Genomic DNA, 19,309 nt, shown 5'->3' on the forward strand with positions numbered 1-19,309 from the left:
AGCACACACCATGATGACGCCTGCAGCGAGAGGCGTTGGCTCAGCTCAGCAATTAAAAGCTCTTATTTTGACAAGCCCACCTCAAACAGCTCACCAGGTTGCTAATAGATTACTAAGTCTTAATAATGGCTCTCAACAGAGACTTAAGAGGAGATTTAGGGAGTAACTGCTAGGCTTTTTGGAAAATTCTAAAATATGCAGATTAGCAGGGAGAGGATTTAGACAACTTTTCCCAACCACCTTTCATCAAAATCTTAATTCTGATGGCAAAAAAGAGAAAATATTACTTAGACACAATTTAAACAGCTGCCTCATTGCCTGGTGGGGTTTTATAAAGCCCATGGTCCATGGTGCAGGAGTCAGCTGGCACAAGCAAAAGCCAGAGTTTCTTCTGCTGTTTTGAGCCAAGCCTGCCAAAAGGATTATTTAAGAAAATAAACAAATGCATTCCCCCCACATGCACTTTATCACCTCCCTCTGCCTGAGGCATGGTGCTTGCAGGAATGATGGGAGAACCAGAGGTATCTGTAGGGATTAGCAGTGTCAGACTGCCCACAGCCTCGGGACCACGTGTTGGGAAGCTGCACTGCATCCTCCCACCAAGATGTGAGGATCTGGGGATGCCGGTAGGTGACTCCAGTCCCCACTCTGCCATACTGTGCCCCAACAACCCAGAAGAGCTCCCAGCAGCTGGCAGACACAAAGCAGCACCCCAGGGGACATCACGCAACCCGGGAACCAAGAGCAGAGAGAGAAGGAGGTATTTCTGAGAAGAGCCAACTATCGTGTTTGCATCACTTGAAGACCAGCCCCAAAGGTACGGATCTCCTATGCAACATTTCAAGCTTCAGTTCAGGGCTCTTGCTCTGCTCCCCCAGCATCTGACCAAGCCCATCTGTGAGTCAACCTCTCAGCAGGGCATACAAAACAGATTTCTCCTGAAGAAGCTCAAGTGGAAGACAACAGTGAGCGTCAAACACAAATCATAGGAGATAAAGATGACGCTAGCAAAGCTGTTCTGCCAGGAACATCTTTCTGAACTGGCAGCTCGCTATCTGTCTTCGCTTCCCACCTCAGGCAGGACCAGGCGCCCAGGCTGCAGCCATAAATAACTGCATGGTCACCACCAATGCAGGCACGTACACTCTGCTGCACGCATGGCAGGGCAAAGGGTGGCTGCTGCGGTACAGCCTTCCTCATGCCATAGAGAAATTCAGATAGAGGACATATTTCTGTTGCAATGTAACCCAACCTTCCTGTACTTTCAACTTTGTATAAAGCCCGCTTATTGCCAGAAGCAGCAGTTCTGAAAAGAAGGCATTAGGGATAATAGCTATTTTCTTATGTTGCCCAAATTTAAAAAGCCCATCTACACACATCAATATGCCCATGGAAGGTCAGCTGAGGCTTAGTATTCCACTATAGATTTTTCTTTGAGGAGTTAGGAACAGGTATGATTTGAAGGCATCAGATCAGGGCTAAAAACGCCCATGGATGCAAATAATGACCCAACATCATTTATGACTTGAAGCCACTGGAGCATTACATCGAGATGGAGGAATTACGTTTGCAGCCCACAGCACTATCCAGATTCTCTGCCTGAGTTTGGGCAAGCCTCCCTCCATGCCTCTTTCCCTTCTCCATCTGCGCCCTTCTCCTACAAACATGTCCTGCCCCAGCACAACAGCTCCCGCCTGCCTCCCAAAGAGGCTCCTCTTAACCCGCTCTCACAAATTTCTGGGAATCCATCATAGCACCACACACAGGACCCAGCTGGCACTTGATACAAGTTGCAAACCTGGGTAAAAATTAGCAAGCCTGGATAAAAATTAATGGAGTTGGATTGAGTTCAATAGGAGAGATAAACCTGTGCTCTGCAGCCACCGTTCATGAGGAGACACTCTAAGTGGGCTATTTCTAGCACAGCTGCAAAATGCAGTGTTTAATTCTATCCCCCACACGGAAAACAACTGTCTGTGCTACCTGCTGGCCCCGTTTCCAGAATAAAATAGTGGCAGAAAAGAAAAAACAACTCACCATTTGATTTACTATAGTTTCAGAAAGCACCTAAACCAGAACTAACTAATCAAAAGAAACTCCTTTCATGTTTGCTGAAGATATCTTCAAGCCACAAAGTAAACACAAGTAACTCATAGAAAAAAGATCTAATAAAAACCACAGGCATTTAAAAAACCTCATCTGCTAAAACCAGAGATAATTATGAGATACAAGTACAAAGCTCAAACATTTGAATGAAATCACAGCTTATACTAAATATATGCAGAAGAAAGATTAAATGACATTACTTGGCTTAGATCTCCTGAACAATTTAAAGTCTAATCACTCTTGTATTGTTCCATTTATCATAAAAGTAGTAGAGAAGACGACCTGATTTACAAAAAAAGCCTGTAAAAATAACACCACCTCCCAAAACAGCCTGTTCTAGCTCCCATTTCATTTATGCCCAGAAGAACCAAGAAAACTCACATCCACAACTTTAAAAAGCCTCCTCAAATTTACTGTAATCTCCCCAAAATCATCCGGCAGTCTCAAAAAGTCACTCAGCACACCAATCTCATTAACCAACAGATATATTTTTAACTGAAATTTTTCTTGCCAATTTTTCTATTACTTTTTGTCTTTAGTCACTTCTACACAAGTACAAGCCATGCTTTGAGAAAACCCTTAATAATTTAGCAGCTTGGACTATGCTTACCCACGCAGACCACATTCTTAGGCAGATCTCCTGATTTAGAGAGTGAACTCCATCGATCGGGATCAACCCCAGTGCTCTCCCCTACGCCTGCGGGAAAGGGTCGATAATATGCACAGTCCTCAGGAAAAAAAAACAAACCCAACAGCATTGCATTTAAAATACTAAGAGCCCATAGGTCCAAGAGAAAGGGCTGAAGGTGAGCACAGCTCTGAGCTGGTCCTCCCAGCTAGTCTCCTTCCCACTGGAGAGGACTTTTGTTGCTCATCCCTAAGCAGAAGAGGGAAGGCCAGTACCTTGGGAAAGCAAAAGGTTGAAATTTAAACCAGTACCCCTTCTCCTACCTTGAGGCTGAAGCTCCTACTGATATTTCAAGCAGAGGGAAAACAGGACCACCAAGGAGTGACCGCTGGGAGCAAGCTGGCTCCAGTCAAGGTGCAGGGGGTAACCATGGGAGCCCCCAGACCAAGCAGAACAACAAGCAAGAGCAAAAGAGGAGCCATGGGAAAAGAACCAATATTTTATTTTTTTTTAAAAACCATGGTCAACAGATGATGGGGCTCAATACCCAAACCTTGTCCCTGGTCCCCACTGAGGATGACAAAGCAGTGGATGATGTGCTCTAGCAGAGCATCAACCACCCAGATCGCACCATCCTTAATGCAAGCTGAGGTGAATCCAGTGACACAGGGGGCCTCAGCCAGAGCCCATCCCCATGCCCTCTCTGTCCCAAGGACATGCGTCCTTATCATATGGATTTGCAAGAAGATCACCTTCACCAAGGACGATGGGCTAGAGAACAGCAGAGCCCAACCAGGCTGAGTTTCCTGGAAAAGCTAACTTAGTCAATAAAGCCACCGACAAAAGCAGAGAGACACAGCAGGGTGGGGAGAACAGGGGAAAGGGCTACTTGAAAGATTTAAGAAGGGTGGAGAGAGGAAATACAAGAGTGTTTTTCCACAGATGGTAAATTTACAGGAGGGCCCAGCCCTCTCCCGGCCTTGGGGAGCACCACGTAGAGGGGTGACAACTGAAAAGAGCTTTTTTTGGCATGGGTTTTGGTTCGGTTGTGTTCCTGTCTCTGTCTGGAAGCGGTCTATCCCCAAATCAGACAGTAGTGTACCTTCCCAGCAAATATGCCACATCATTCCTATACCACAGCTTCAGTTCAGCAGCTCTTTGCGAAAAGCCATGTTCACATATGCTGCAGAAAGCCAAAACCAGACCAAAGCCAGGAGATACTGACTGGGAGAGCACTACTTCAGTGATACTGTTTTGTGAAAAAAAATCTATTGCTCCTGTTCAAACATAACCACCGACCTTTGGACGTTTTCAGGTTCTCAACTCTTTTTCCCTCCCCTGTTGGCAGTCAGGGTTACAAAACCATCGTTCATCTTGAAATACAGGCAGCATATTTTTATTTTTGGCAGTCCAAAAGAAAAGTTCGACCAGCATGCTGCCGGCATATAAAATTGAGGCTCATAGGAACACTTCAGACTTGAGAACAGAAAAAGGACTTTGAATAAGAGCCAAATGTTTGTCAGAGGTCACAAAGCAAATACAACAAGGTCTTCCCGTCTCCAAACCTCTTCCTCCCTCCTTTCCCCAGCTCAAGCTGTGCACATGTCTGCTCAAGTACAGCTATTTTAGCAGGGCAGCAAGCTCTTCAGAGCAGTGATTTGCCCTGGCAAAAATTAAAGAGCAAACTGGAAAAAACCCTCCAAGTTTGCAATTGTCAATGCTTGCATCAGCCAGCGCAGCTATAATTTGTTGGTTTTCCCATTGCTTTCTGGTCCTTCAAAAGCCTGAGTTCTTCAGTTATGGAAACAAAAAACCCCCTAAATACTATGTTATGCACCCCAGCTCAGCCAGACATTACTCTGACCTCTGCCACCTACCACATTTGGCCCCTTTTAAAATTTTCCCAGCATTTCAGAGCCAGGCTGCCGGTTGACTGACAAGGAGCCCATTTTCCAGAACAGTTTCCTCCCTTTCTCCCGGGAAGCAAGCCTGCCCAGCTGCCCACCCGCTGGGAGCAGAGGCTGCAGACCCCCCCCACCAGGGTGGGCATCACTGCAGCAACACCCAGAAGCAAGGGCTGACAGCCAGCCCGCATCCCCCCAGGTGAAGCTTTCCCCCAGGGAGGCTGTCGTGCCACCAGGAGTGATGGGAGGGCACGTCCAGGCTGCAGAGGGTGGCAGAGCCTCACACCTGCATCACAGGGTGACTGAGCCTTGCACCAGCATTACAGGGTGCCCTCAGCCCCTGCAATGGGTACTGGAGCTCTGAGGTCCCAGTCCTCCATGCTGCTTGCTCACACTGGTTCGAATTAAGTTTTTCAACTGCAAAAAAGTAAAAGCTGTGGTTTTCTAACCCTCCCCTTGCTGTACTGTACTGCAGAAAAATGTTTCCACAGAAGTAGCAGGAGGTAAAAGAAGGAAGACGGGGAGAAATCACCTACTTCACCCCTTGCTTCACAGCCAACATCAGCTCCACGTGCCCCAGAACCCATTGGGAGTATTTTCATCTTCAGATACTATAGTAATCAACCTTGGGGCTGCAGGCACAGTTACACTAGGATACTGGACCAGTGCAATCCACTCAGTCAGGAGAGAAATCCTCAAGATGTGGCCTAGAACTGTTTATCTTCACGAAATCCTTTTGGCTCATGTTCCTGCTGGGCTGGGTAACATAGCTGCTGAGCAGCACCAGCAAAGCACACGCTGCCCAGGGCAGACCGAGCACAGCAGCCAGGTTTTGCACCAGGAGGTAAATCCGTTTATTCACAGGGACATGGAGCTGAGGTCTGAGCCAGCCCTGGGGTGCTGGGTTTGGTGCTCGAGGGGTTTTTGGTGTGGTCCATCCTGGTATCGTCCACTGCAGAAAGGAGCCCATCCTGCGTGGAACAGGGCGGCAAACCGGGAGATGACTCATGGCCATCCCCATCCCACCAGCCACTTTCCCTAGATGGGCACTGGAATACAGGCGTTCCTGCTCTCACAGTTATTCAGACAAGCACCTTCACCCAAGGTTTCCTCTCTCTGCACATCTGATCTTCCCACCCTGTGCTTACTGGAACGGTACTTGTCAAGTGGAAAGTCCCACTTCCATCCATTCAGCTGTGCCGAGAGAAACCGCCCCACGGAAATGATGTACTCCACAATATTAATTTGGCTGACGCAAGGACAACAGCCCTCTGGGCATCACAGCTAATTTTACTGTGTTCCCTCCCTGAGCAAACATTTATAAGAAAAGGTGAGCTGGAAGGAAGGGGAGGAAAAAAAAAAGAATAAAACCTTCCATAACTCATAGCGAACAAACCTGTCATGCAAAATGCCACCCTGCAAGCCAAAACTATCAATATTGCATTTTAAGCTTAGCTTTGCAGCCCCCATAAGAGCAGGGCTGCTGCTGAGCAGGTGCCCCCAGTGCAGCCTGAGCCCTGCCAGCCCCGAGCAGCACTCAGGGCCTCACATTGCCCCTGATCCCTACAGGCAGCAGCCACTTGGCTTCGTGGGAATGCTGGGGAGGAATTACACAGAAATCATAATAAAAGATGGCAGAGCTGCTCACAAAGTGGTGTGGGTTTGTGGTTTGTTTTTTTTTCTACATTTAATTTCCTGGCATTGAGAAATTTTTTTCCTCTTAAGCCAATTGACTCAGGCGACAGAGCACAGCGTTGCTGGAGTCTAGCAGTACTTAATTTTTATTACTGCTCAAAATATCTCGGATTGCAATACCAAAGAAACACTTCAAATCGTCTAGTCTTGCCTGCTGCACGTCTAACTCAGCTTTTCTAGACCCTTTACTGTACAAGAAAAATAGGATCTCTCTGTTTTGCAAATCAGTGCATTTGTCATAGTATTGCAAACAAATTGCATCTACCCAGTGAGCATTGCCTCTGTTTCCCACTTTAACAGTATTATAAAATCTTATTAAGGTGTACAGCATACTTTAAGATAGGCCAGACAAAGACTACTCACCAATCCTTTGAAGATACACAGCTAGAAATTACCAAGCCCTCCACATACCACTCTATGACAGCAAGGCTGGAGCCAGACCAAGGGCCCTTCCGCTTACAGATCCTGCAAAACTCAGCTGAAATCGCAGAGCAAAAAGCCCTCAGCAAAGCGTTACTCACTCACCCAAGGCCACAAAGAAGGTTAACAGGAATCTTGTTCAAGTTGTGAATAAAAACAACGAGCCTGATCTGCTCCCAAAATACCCAGCTACAATAGCCTCGCAGGTGCTTACCCCTCCTTTCTGCTGCAGGAGGAAAATAAAAAGCCCTTTACAAGCAGCCGGATCAAAAATAAGTGCATTAAGCTTTCATTGAGGAGAAAAGGACAAATGTCTCTGAACTACAAATGCTATGAATTACGACTGGATGTCAAGAGCAGACATGCTTCTAGACTAAATTGGCTTCAGTTGGAATTCTCTCTCAAAATGAGTGAAGTTTTGGGAAAAAAACGACTGGAGTCAGCAAGATGCAACAGGTCCCCGACAGAGAGATGGACATACTGCAAACCACAGGCAGAAGGAACAGCACAAGGAGCTAAAAAAGATTTTTTTACACAGTATTGGCTCTTTGCAGCATCCATGGCAGTAAGCATCCCTATGAGAGCATGAAAAACAATGGAGGTGAAGGAAAGCACAACCCAGGACTGCTTCCCTTCCACCGGCGAGCCCCTCGTTAGTGTAATGACCAGCTCCTCTCCTCACCCAGCCCTACTGCCTTACCTACAGTCATGCAGCTCGATATCCAAATGCACTCTGCAGCCATCAAAGTGGCATCTTGTGCCAACCACAGGCCAGCAGTTCCCTGGATTTTGGCTAAGCCCAAGAAAAAGCCCATAAGGAAAACCAAATACATATATAATTTTTTTTTAATGCACCTATATCTACTGCATATATTTAATATGTATATATTGCATACATGCATATTTAATACATATACATATATTGAAGTCACTGCAGCCTCTGGGCAGAACAGGCTTTTCCTGACCCAGCAGTTGTGCCGCTGCCACGCAGGAGTCAGGCGAGGGCAGGGGCCAGAGGAGACCTTTTAAAACAGGAAAGTTTCACCATTTCCCCAGGCTACAGTTTAGTAAACTAAGCTTTAAAACAGCTTGCCACTTACTGCCCAGCCCCTGCAGCGTACAGGCAGTACTGGCATCGCTCTCCTACCACAAAAGTGTGATGGCAATCCACATAACAGCTTCATGCATGAGTCTTAGCGACAAATTTATCGCAAAAAGCAAAATATTAACTGCCCAAATCAAACATTAACCAATTCAGGCAAACGCTAGTGAACAACTTGCTGGTCAGATGTTGGATAATTCAAAGCAACTCAGCAAACTGCAGTGTGATGGTTACACTGAGAGCAGTCAGGACTGCCTTGTGGTCGTAGAGCCAGCCTGCAGAAAGGGTTCAGGGAGTCACAGGAGAGCAAAACTACAGGAGAGAGATCATTATATAACAATTTAAACAACAACAAAAAAAATCGAAATGGCCTACGATCATCAGCAACATGAGCAGTACTGTCCTTATTACCTACTTCCAATGAGTAGGACACACTTTCTGACTGGCACTGTGTCCCTAAAGGCAAGACGTGGTCTGAGCACAGCACACTTCACCGACGTGTCCTTCATGCAGCGCTCACTGCTAACAACAGCCCAGCAGCGTGAGGCTCCTGGGCAGCAGTGGTTAATCACCAGTGGACTGCAAACAGCCACAGCCCAGAGCCCTGAGCTGCTGGGGATCAGCCCTGCCCGCAGCCTGGTGTCTGCACAGTCCCCACAAGTTAGAGAAAGCTGCAAATCTTCAGGCGAACAAGGGAAAACAGTAAAAAAACCCTCACTGAACCTCAATATTGCTTGGCAATTAAAACAAGGGGCCAAACAAAAAAGATACTGTCTGCTTGCAAGAGATGAGGGAGCTGCGGAGGGGGGCAGAGGCTGCAGGCAACGAGCAGCAGGGTTGTCCGGGCTCTCATGCAGTGGTATGCAGAGCTCAAAGCCCAGGTCTGGGTGCTGGGGAGAGCACAGGCAGGTGAAGTCCACAACACCCTGTGCACAGCACTGGCAAAACCGGCTCGGCAAAAACCAGCCCACCCTTCCCAACACCAGACCTCAGCCAGCACATAAGTATCTCTGAGATGAGCAACGAGAAACAGATTTCAGTCTAAACCTGCAGGTAAGGTATTTTCTAAGATCACCTCGGGATAGCCTGTCCTGGCACAGGGCAAGAGCTGCTGCCTGCTCCCCCACGCAGGGCTCGGTGGGGGACCTGGGGGACACTTTTGGGCAGAAGACCACCGAAGCAACTGGCACAGCCACGCAGGAAAACATCCGCGCTGCCCTCGAGCTCAACACCCGCTTCCTACACACAACTAAACACAGGAAACTCCCTTGAAAAATCCCCAGAGCAAACATTTTCAGAGAAAGGCAAATGGGTTAATAGTGCACTCAGTCACTCAGTATCCAAGTTTCCTGGGAAATTCACTCTTCACAGCCACCCCAGTCAGGCTGAGCAGCTCGGTGACTCCCTTAACCCCTGCTGCTGCAATGCCAGCTCCTCTGGTGGACAGATCGCAGCTAAAGGTATCACAAGAGATGTCCCCCGACCTGGCCAACCCTGTGTTTTCTCAGCATGGACAGCAGGTCAAGTCCCCCAAGGGGATACAGAGTCCCACACCCCAAGGAATTAGCACTCAAAGGCTGTTTTTCTGTTGCACACTGCTGCACATAAGAGATTCGAGCGTAGGTATCATGGGACGAAGATGCTCATGAGAACCCAACTTGCACTGCTAAAAACATGGTCACTGGTGTGAACGTTTCTTCTGGCTGAGAGACTCCAGTAATGCTCTCCACCAGCTTCGCTTTTAACTAACATTTCAAAAAAATCTCTCCACTAGAGAGAACATCAACAGTTACAGCCAGAAAAGCAGCAGTTTTAATCAGAAAGGAAGTGCATAAACCAAAGGCAACAGGATGAAATTAAAGGCAAGGCTGAAAAGCTTGCTATTAATAGACAGCCTGTTTGCTTTTACAATTTTCATTGTTAAACGCCAATTGCCATGCCTTCAACTGCAAGGCAGTTCAGCTCCAAACTTTCCCCACACAGCCCAGACAATCATTATTATTCTTAGCAAAATACCAATGGGAGACAAAAAACGGTTTCGAGTGAAGAATAAAATACAGCCTTGAGACGTGTATTATTCTCCACAGAAAAGTTTCTATGCACCAAAGGTTTAACTGGCAGCACCTTTTATCATTAATGTTTGACCAGTGCTTTCCAGTCCCTCCTCACAGCAATCTCTAACCTCTCCAAACTTTAACTGCACACGTGAACACCTCCATGCAGCTGTTTGTCCAAGGCTGATTTTTTTGTTTGATTTTTTAATTTATTTTTAGCCAAATGGTTGAGCTATTCCTGGGAATAAGGCTACGGTTAGAAGACTGCTTTGCAACATTAAGGAGAAACAGTCACAGGAAATTGAGAAACTCCCATATCCCTGTTTTCCGGGGTAGGGGCATCAATAAGTGATTGCAGCCCCAGAGAAGAGCCTTTTGCAGCTCCAGGTTCCAAATTTATCCATTGTTAAGCATGGGCTGCCCCATGGCTGCTATAGGGGAACCGGCCCTGAGCACACAAAATGCTGTTATCACATTAAATACACATTACAAAGTAAATTACAGCTATGTTCATGAAAAATTCAAGTCGCTTCATTAAAATCCACACTCTTCTAAAGTGTGGGATTTCTCCAAGCAGAACTGCCACCCAGTGTCATAGAGACATCCCAGCCCCAACCTTCCATGCTTGCAAGTTTTTGTCACATTAATGAAAGCAAAACACTTCTTGCAGAAGTTGGCAGTTGGGCACAAGGTATTTGACATGCAGCTTCATCTCAAGGTATTAACACGGCTGGATTGGGGGGGGGGGGGGGGGGGGGAGAGCAATTCTCCAGGCTTCCAAATCCTACCGATGCTCTTTCTTATTAGAATAGAAACTGAAATCACACACTAATGTTTGGTTCACACTATAAAAAAAAAAAAAAAGCAAGCATGAAAGAAAATCGCAGATGTGCACCGTGTCCCAAAATAGACTTTATTACACATTTGCTGCAAAAATTAAAGACAGGAGTGAAAATTAGCATCCTCCACCCCAGACTCTGACATCTCCCACAAGACGTCTCCCAGCATTCCCCCAAGCCGGGCAGGGTTCGGGTGGGCAGCAGGTGGTGGGTCAGCACCTGCACTGCCTCGTGTACCCCAGGGGCTCTCCCCACCTGCCCCCACCCCTCCTCACCTACTTCCCATTACAAATGGGGAAATTATTTCCCTTCTAAAAAGTGACTTTGGGCCATTTCTCATTTTCTGCCATTTGAATAGGTCCCAATATTGGTATTTTCCTGCAGAGAGGCAGGTAGGACCTGCCCCACGGGGCTCAGCATAACCATCTGCCCGTCTCCTTCCCAGGCTCGAATCACGTCCCCAACCTCTGGCACACGCCTCTTGAGTCAACACATGCCTTCTCCAAGGCCTTCCTCCTGCTTCTGTTCCTCCACAAAGAGGCCAGGTAGGGCTCTGGGGACACAAGGGAAAAAACCACCGCATGCTGGTCCTGCTGATGGCTTTGCCTGCGGTGGGGCAGCCTGACCCAGACCCCGCTCCTCGGCAGCACCAGCCTTCCCCACCAGCATGTGAGGCCAGAGGGCACTTGGGGTGAGATAACCTTCAAAAAAAAAAAAAATCCAAAGGGGCTTTGCAGAACTACAGCAGAGCCCAAATGGAGCCCTGAATCTTACAGCAGGCACTGCTCGTGTGCATGAGCCCCTACCCACAGGGACAGGATCAGTCCCCTTGCCACTTTGGGAAGGGTAAGGATTTGGAGAGGAAATTTGTGACACTTGCAAGCACTTTAATGAGAGAAGCCCTGCCCCCGCTGTTGGCAGAACACCAGCAGCATGGCGGGTGCAGCCAGGGGATGCAAAGCAAGCAGCAAAGCAGTGCCCAGGGAGCCCAGCTGGGCAGCCCCCACAGAGGTGACAAACCACAGGTGACATTAAAGCTCGGCCTCAAGTGCCTGTCCCATGCAACCCCGCCTCGTGGTGGTTTGCACACTATTTTTTTAGTTAGATAAAATGAGCCCCAGATGGAAAAGCTCCACGTGAAAGCAGCACCAAGCACGCAAATTGAGAGTAACAGTCTGTTAGAAAGGCAGCCTCTTGGTTTCAGGGCTGCACAAAGCAAACCCCTTCGCTTTCCCTACCATCCCTTCGCTGTGAAGTGGGCAAGCCCAAGGTGTTTCAGCAAGGACACCAAGGGACAGGTCCTGACCTGGCGGAGCTGACAAGTCCCAGGGGGAGGAGGATGGCAGAGAACCCTATACAGCCCCATAACCAACTTGGGGGTACCCCCACCGCTGGCAGCTGTGCAGCAGAGACAGATGGAGACCCCAGGAGAAGACCAGCAAGGGAACATCATTACCAGCCTACAACAAGCAAAGGCACTGAGTCACGACACAGGTCCAGCCCAGGGACAAGCACTGCACGCCCGTCTAAAAGGCATCTTCTTTGTCCCCAACATCAAGCAAATGTTCTGGAGAGCCAGCAGGTCACAACCAGCCCAGCACTTGCTAAACGCCAGGGATTTACCAGGGCATAGGCTGCAAAGAGGATCAGGCCCCAAGGTATTTAATTAAAAGGGAATAACACAACTAAGGTCCTGTTGTTAGACACTGCACAGACACACAAAACAAAGATTTTTGCTCCCAATTACAGACTGTTTGTTATTTTCTTACTTATCCTGGATTTTAAACAAGAATAGGAAAATACCAGAGCAAGGATTTTCACTAACCACAGAGGCAAGAGACCTAAGTGGGAACGCTGCAACAGGCGAGCACCGGCCCATGGGCTCAGCCAGCACTGGGCACCTCGAGGGGACAGAGAGCACTCTGGGGTGCTCCCCCCCACATCCAGCCTTCCTGCACCATGAGAAGGGCAACAGCTCTCAGGGCTCGCTTCCAGAGCAGCCTTAAATAAAAGCAAATGGGGGGAAAAACTGAAAACAGGGGCATCGGTAACTTTTCTTTCTGCATTTCTTACTTAGTTCTTACAACAGAGTGCGGCACTTGCAGAGCTGTGGTGCGTAGCTGTGTCCCGGAGGTACGGCTGTCCGCACGCTTCAGAAGAATCCAGGAAAAGTAATTAAGACCAAAAAAAAAGCACATAGTCCTTGATGCACAATGGGGTCCTGCGCTTCCCAGGCTTCCACCAAGCAAGTTTGGAAGCAGGCCGCACTCGGCCCAGTCCAGTGAGGAGCCCAGCACAAGGAGACGGACTCAAACCCTCCCCCTGGTCACCTACACACTTTTCCACTCTACTCCCACATTCTCCCCACAACAGCCTTACAAGTAGCATGAGACTGAAAGACTCCAATGCCAGAATCCATTTCCAATAAAGAATTAAAGTTATTTTTCAAGTTGACAGTATCTCCTGAAAGTGGATTAAACATGGCAATTCAATCCCGCCTCCCCGCAGCGATCCCAGCCCCACTCTTCTTTCAGCAGGGATGATGTCAGCGGTGTAAATTGAAGTCAGAATCCAATTTGTTTCTGCAGAAAGCATCGGTCTGTACCCCAGGGTAGCAAAGCAGTTCCACATACACCACTCTGCCCTTCTTGTTCTTTTTACCATCCTGTTTCATACCCTATCCAGGACAAAAAAGTTTATGGGAGGAAGAAATGGAGCCACGTAACAGTCATGTTGATAGGGCAAGGAACATTCACCACGCTGAGCTGTGAAATACATCTGAAAACAGGATTTTTAATACCCATTGGTATTTATGAGCCTCTGGCAAAGAACACGCAGTGGAGAGGTGACAACACTTGTCTGAGTAGCCCTATGAGATCTTAAGTGTCAGATAATCTGCAGCCTTTAATAACTGCAGTGAGTTTTCTGCAAAGCCACTGCCAGAAGACGAGCATCGTTTGAAGCCCTGTGCCACCCATAATGGACTGAGGGCACAACAGCAGCTTGGGGATACCTCCATGGAGACCATCATATGCTGTCCTTTCCTTCCACGGAGCAGAAGAGGGGGCCGACCCAAACCTCCTGGGACACCCTGCAAGGCTGGGGACAGGGCAGAGCCGCAGCAGCACAGTGGGGGCTGCTATCTGCCCAAGGCTGGGGGGACCCGCACCACCTGCACCAGCTTAATAACCCACACAGATCATTGCTGCTCCAACCCCTCTTACAAAGACAGTAAGTGGGGGAAAAAAAGAATGTCTAAAAACCCTCAGCAATGCTGCAGATGCCCCGGTCCCCAAGCAGAGTTGTTCCTCTAGCCAGAAGACTACCTCTGTGTGCTGCAACAGTTCAGCCCCGAACAAAGCAGTTAGAAATACCCGGTTCAATGTTCAGGACTGCTTCTTCTTTCTCCACTCCGGTGGACGTGATGCCCTAGCAGTGGGGCATGTCCCCTCCCCATGCCAAGGGACTGCAAGAGGTGGTACAGAGCCGGGGTGCAGGACCACCAGGCAGCGCAGGGGTCACGCTCCACATGAGGACAATGCTGCAGCCAGAGCCCGGCCAGGCACCTCCATGGGTACCTGCTCACATGAGCCGCTCACCTAAAAACACTTTTAGATGAACCCAGTGGAGATGCTTCATGGCCCAAATGCCTCTCAGTACGACTCAGAAAAAGCCTCCTGCAAGGGCACGGTAGGAAGCACATAACACAAGGCAGAGCTAAATTCAAAGTCAAGGCATTAAAGCCAGAAACTGAGATTAGATCCGATACATTTGTCCCCGGGGCTGCAAAACAATAGTTGCAGTAGGTGTGTTCTCTACAGGGCTAACCCAAAGACTGCAACAGAAATACAACCTACAAATGCAAAAATTAACCGTTTCCCGCCCCCCTCCCCTCTGCCCTGAACTGCTGCAGAGCTACATCCAGACTTAAAAAGGAGACTGTACCGAAAGCCTGGAAATCCAGCACAAATAGCTCGCTCAAAACCAAAAGCGAATATGAAAATATGTCTCCCAGCAGTTCTGGCCTTGTGGGCAGCCGCAGGCAAAGCCCATTATTCTGGCAGGTAACCGGGTGCCGAGAGGTGCAACACCTCAGGAAAGAGCTTCTGAGCCTCCAAGGGTGTATATAGGCTGTACTAACCACACACACCTGCCGTTTGAACTCGAGGAACTTCATTAACTACGCACTGCGCAATAAATGACACTGCTAAATAAACAGAAGCTCTCGAAATAATGTCAAAACACTGTTTTTTACCACATTTGCTGTGGAAGAGGGGAAAAAAAAAAGAGTAATTACAGAGTTCAGGCCAAGCAATGAGGTCATGCTGAAATCTGTAAGTAGCTCATGTGGCACCGGGTTTTTAACGTATCTGGGGAGAAGTGGTGGGTGGAAAAGTGGCGGGCAGCACCCTGACAGCTGCCCTGCGTCCCGCCTGGCCTATAACCACGCGATTTTGGGTGCATGCTTCCAGGGACTGAGAAGCCCCCTCGTCTAAGGTTTTGGGGTTACTTTGGCGTGGGGGTGTGGGGAGGAAATAAGGTTTGGGCTCTCACAGCAACGGCAACTTCTTGTGCAGAGCCGCAGCGCGGGCAGGGCCCTACCCGAGAGGTTTCGCAAGGGAGGGAGTTGCCGCTGCGGGGATGCGCCCCGTTCCCCGCCGCCCCCGAAAAACAAATCCGACAAAAGGTTAAAAAAATCATCATCATGAACTTTTCCCCGCCCGGCACCCCCCGGCCCCGCACTCACCAGGCGGCTGAGGCTGCGGCGGAGCATCGCGGCGGCGCCCGGCCCCGCCGCTCTCACCGCCGCATCGCGGCCCGGCCCCTAGGCTGCCCGCGGGCCGCGCCGCCGGCCGCGCACCATGCCCGCCGCGGGGCCCTGCCGCCTGGCCCGGCCCGGCTCGCCTCGGCCCGGCCGCGCGCGGCTCCTCTTGGCTGACGGCGTTTCCCCCGCGCCCCCGCTTTTGTCCCGCCGCCCGGGAGGCGGGCGGTGCGCGGCGGTGCGCGGCGCGCCTCCAGAGCAGGCTGGGAGCTGTAGTTCGGCCCGGGGCCGGCGGGGTGAACCCCGCAGCACCCCCGGGCCGGCCTGCGGGGAGAGCGGCTGCCGGAGGGCGGCGGGGCCTCACGAGGCCGGGAGCAGCCAGGGAATGAGCGGCCCCAGGGACGAATCCTGCGGGGCCGGGAGCGGCCCAGGGGCTGGCCCGGAGCGCGGTCCGAAGGTGAGTGGCCTGATGGAGCAGGAGGGCTGTAGCGGTGGCTTGAGGGAAGCATTGTCCCTGCAGCCCTTTGAACCCCAGAGCCTAGGGGTCAGACCTCTTCTGTTCACCTTCCCAGCCCCTCCCTGGAGCCATGTCTGGACGCCGGGTACAACTTTATTTCTAATACAGAACGCCTCCCTCCCAACGTCACAGCCCTCCTAATAATCCTCTGGTACAAAAGTCCAGCCACTGCCCTGGTGCTCAAGCAAATGCCATAAACGCACCTGGGAGCACTCTCCCTAAGTTGTGACTGACCACGGAATGTGTTTGGGGTGCCTTGGTACTTTGGCCCACTGCAAGCTCTTCCCAGGAGGCTCCGTGCACACCCCCAGGGGAGCACTCCTCAGGCACTGCCTTGGGTGGCTAAGCCCGCCAGCCAGCAAGCCCAGCCTAATCCCCGGGGCAGTTTTGCAGCCCCTGAGCCCAGAACTGCCCAGCTTTCCTTGGTACCTCCAGCCCTTCAGCAGCACATATGCCAACCCCTATCCACTTCCCTCTGGGCTGGGGTAACGCATGAGCAGAAACACTCCTCCGAAACAGCTTCCTCAGGGGAGCATCTCCCCAGTCCAGAGGGCACAGAGCATGGGAATATTTGTTTCCACATGAGCCACCCATCTTGGGAAAGATAAGATGTAATTTAACAAAGTCTACATTTTTCTATTACGTTTTTGACATTGTTATTGCCTGGTAATAAACCAGCCTTTTCTGGAGCAATACCCTCTGCAACAGCCCAGGGCAGGGAGTTTTCCTGGTGCTGTCCTTTGCTGACAGCCCCGAGGACCTCCAGGGGCAGGTGGGCTGCTCAACCCCACTGGCCAGGAGCCACTGTCATTTCAGCAGCCTGCATTGCTTCTATTTAAAGCAGGTTTCTCCCTGGAAACTGAACAAAACTCAGCTTGTTGCACCACAATTGGGCCCAGAGAGCAGCTGTGGGCTTCCAGAAACCTGGAAAACACACAGAAATTTTTCACTTGGCATTTTGAAAGCTAGTATAGTATCATATTGATTTTACTAAGGCTAAAACCAGTCACATTTGCTCTACTCAAGCACCAACTGTCTGGCAGTTTTACACACTGTGATATATCTAAGCTCACACAGAAAGCTTGCCCTAGGCAGCACTAAAGTAGCAGTCAGGTGTTGGACAGGCAGGAGCCTACTAGGGTTTTTCTTAACCCCAGTTATCCTAGGGTAGCAGTAGTGGGTCAGTGAAGGCTCCCATATCCCCACCGAGCACCGCAGCGTTCCCAAGGAGACAGCCAGCACTCATCTGAATCCCCAGGGCAACCTTTCCCTTATTCTCCGTGCAGCTGTTACTTACCTTGCTGCACAAAAGCCTAACCACAACAGAGGAAACCAAACAGAAAACAATGCTAGGCAGTTTTAACAACATTTTACAATAATGAATGGCAATTGTTAAACATCTTAAATAATGCTTAACCAGTTTCGCTCTAAACTTCCCACCCCCACAAAACAACAACAGAACTAAACTTAGATCAATACTATACTGCAGCTTTTGCACTCCTTTTCTGATGTTTTTCTAGCCTGTTGTGTTGGCTAGAAGAGGAAGTTGCTGTTCTCAGACTTTTTTCCTGCCACAGCGCCCTGCAGTGGGTGTTAAACAGATCAGTGATGCCCAATGAACCACCACCCTTTGGGGCCAGGCACCTGCCTGTTTCCAAAGGCCAAGGCAGCCTGGCTGACCTGGCCCATAGGAAAAAAAAAAAAAAAAAAAAAGAAAAAGCGCTATATTCTTCTTTTCAGTATATTCCTACAGGTACAGTTACTCCTCATTTTTCACCTGCATTAACTGGTAAGTAGGGAAGTTGGTCTTGCCAGCAGAAGTGAGAATCCCTGCAGCTACACTTGTCTTTATGATTCCCATGCTGTACAAATTGCAGACCCTATTCAGTTTAATCTGAAACACTGCTGTCTTTAAAAGTTTGCAGGAGTTAGAACTAAAATGCAAGACTCAGACTGTGTCATGAAATTAAGCATTAGGTAGGTAATTATTTTTAATGTATTGCTAATGGTGGCTGTAGCTAAGGTGACAGAGAGACCCAATTCCAGGCAGTTCCCAGATAAAGCAAGTCCAAGCAAGTCAGCACAGCAGGGAAGAAGGTACAGAAAGTGTTTGGCTTCCCATACTCAGTTACAGCAGAACTATAGTCTTCTGCCACAGACCAGACTGCTTAAATCCATCCATCCATCTCCTCACTTACCCTGCACAGCCAAAGACACAATTTCACTGGAGAAATCAAGGCAACTGTCATCTCCCCTTTTGTTGCTGACACAGTGGCCTCAGGGCAGTAAAACCCCTATCTCAGCAGAAACTACCCCATAGAGAGGAAGCAAAACAACCCTGACGGGGCTTATTCCACACCCTGAAACAGCCTGCATGATTTTGCTGCTGATCTGGTAGCAACTGTATCACCTCACAGGTCTTTTACAAGAGAATTTGGTTTTAATGCACCTTTTAATGCTAGAAACACCCACCCACCCCCAGTGCAGATAACACATGTGGCACAGGCAGTACCAAAGAGGCCTCCTTCATGGAGCTGGCAGGAATTCCATCCTGCATCCAGGCATGCTCTGCCCACACCAAGGGGACCACGAGGGGCAGGTCCTAGTGAAAATTTTGCACAATACAGCTCAGCTGGGACCGACTTCAAAACCTAGTTATCCCATTACATCAGCCAAGCTCCCAACAGACTGCCAACCAGGGTGTTAACAGAGTGACCCAAGGGGTGGCTACAAACTACTCACAACTTGAGAGAGTCCATCAAAACCTTTCACAAGCTAGTTTTCATGTCCTGTAACCATTTTTTTTTTTTTTTTTTAATGTTCGCAGAGATAGAGGCTTCTGAACCTCAGTCCCTGGCAGGTAGCTTAGCCGGAGGCAAGATCCAGCCCCCCCCCCACCCCCGCCCAACCTGGGAACACACACTAACTCACTGCCCTTTTTTTTTTTTTGCACACCTTTTTTTGGGTTTTTTTTTGCAATGTTCTTTGCTTCTTCTGCCATCGTGTGGCCAGTTAGAGAATGAGACCTGTGTTTGGAAGAACATGCAACTAACCGACTTGCCAGGTCTTGAGACTGTTTTATGGATTTTTATAACATCTGCCGGAGTACATAGACGTAGTGCTTCTCTTCAAGGTCCGTCCCACCTTCTGACAGCTAGTACGGATTTGTCTTTAATGTTGTGATGGCTTGAAATAGATCTTGTTAGTCCAACTATTTAGATTGACAGTTGATTTATTGCAAGAGTATGACCTCCCTGCTTGTGGAGCTCCTCACATTGGGCA

General features: G+C 49.2%; 1 protein-coding gene across 1 annotated transcript in view; it reads right to left on the reverse strand.

Annotated features, from left to right (window-relative positions):
* The window catches only part of ATP11C (ATPase phospholipid transporting 11C (ATP11C blood group)), a 54,891-nt gene extending 39,369 nt beyond the window's left edge, over positions 1–15,522 (reverse strand). The window contains exon 1 of the mRNA XM_086470672.1: positions 15,496–15,522. Within this exon, the coding sequence (XP_086326798.1) occupies positions 15,496–15,522 (27 nt within the window). The remainder of the gene's footprint in view (positions 1–15,495) is intronic.
* Between the last annotated feature and the right edge of the window lie 3,787 nt (positions 15,523–19,309).

This window comes from Leptosomus discolor, chromosome 9, assembly GCF_034619465.1.
Source record: "Leptosomus discolor isolate bLepDis1 chromosome 9, bLepDis1.hap2, whole genome shotgun sequence".
NCBI classification, from domain to species: Eukaryota; Metazoa; Chordata; class Aves; order Leptosomiformes; family Leptosomidae; genus Leptosomus; species Leptosomus discolor.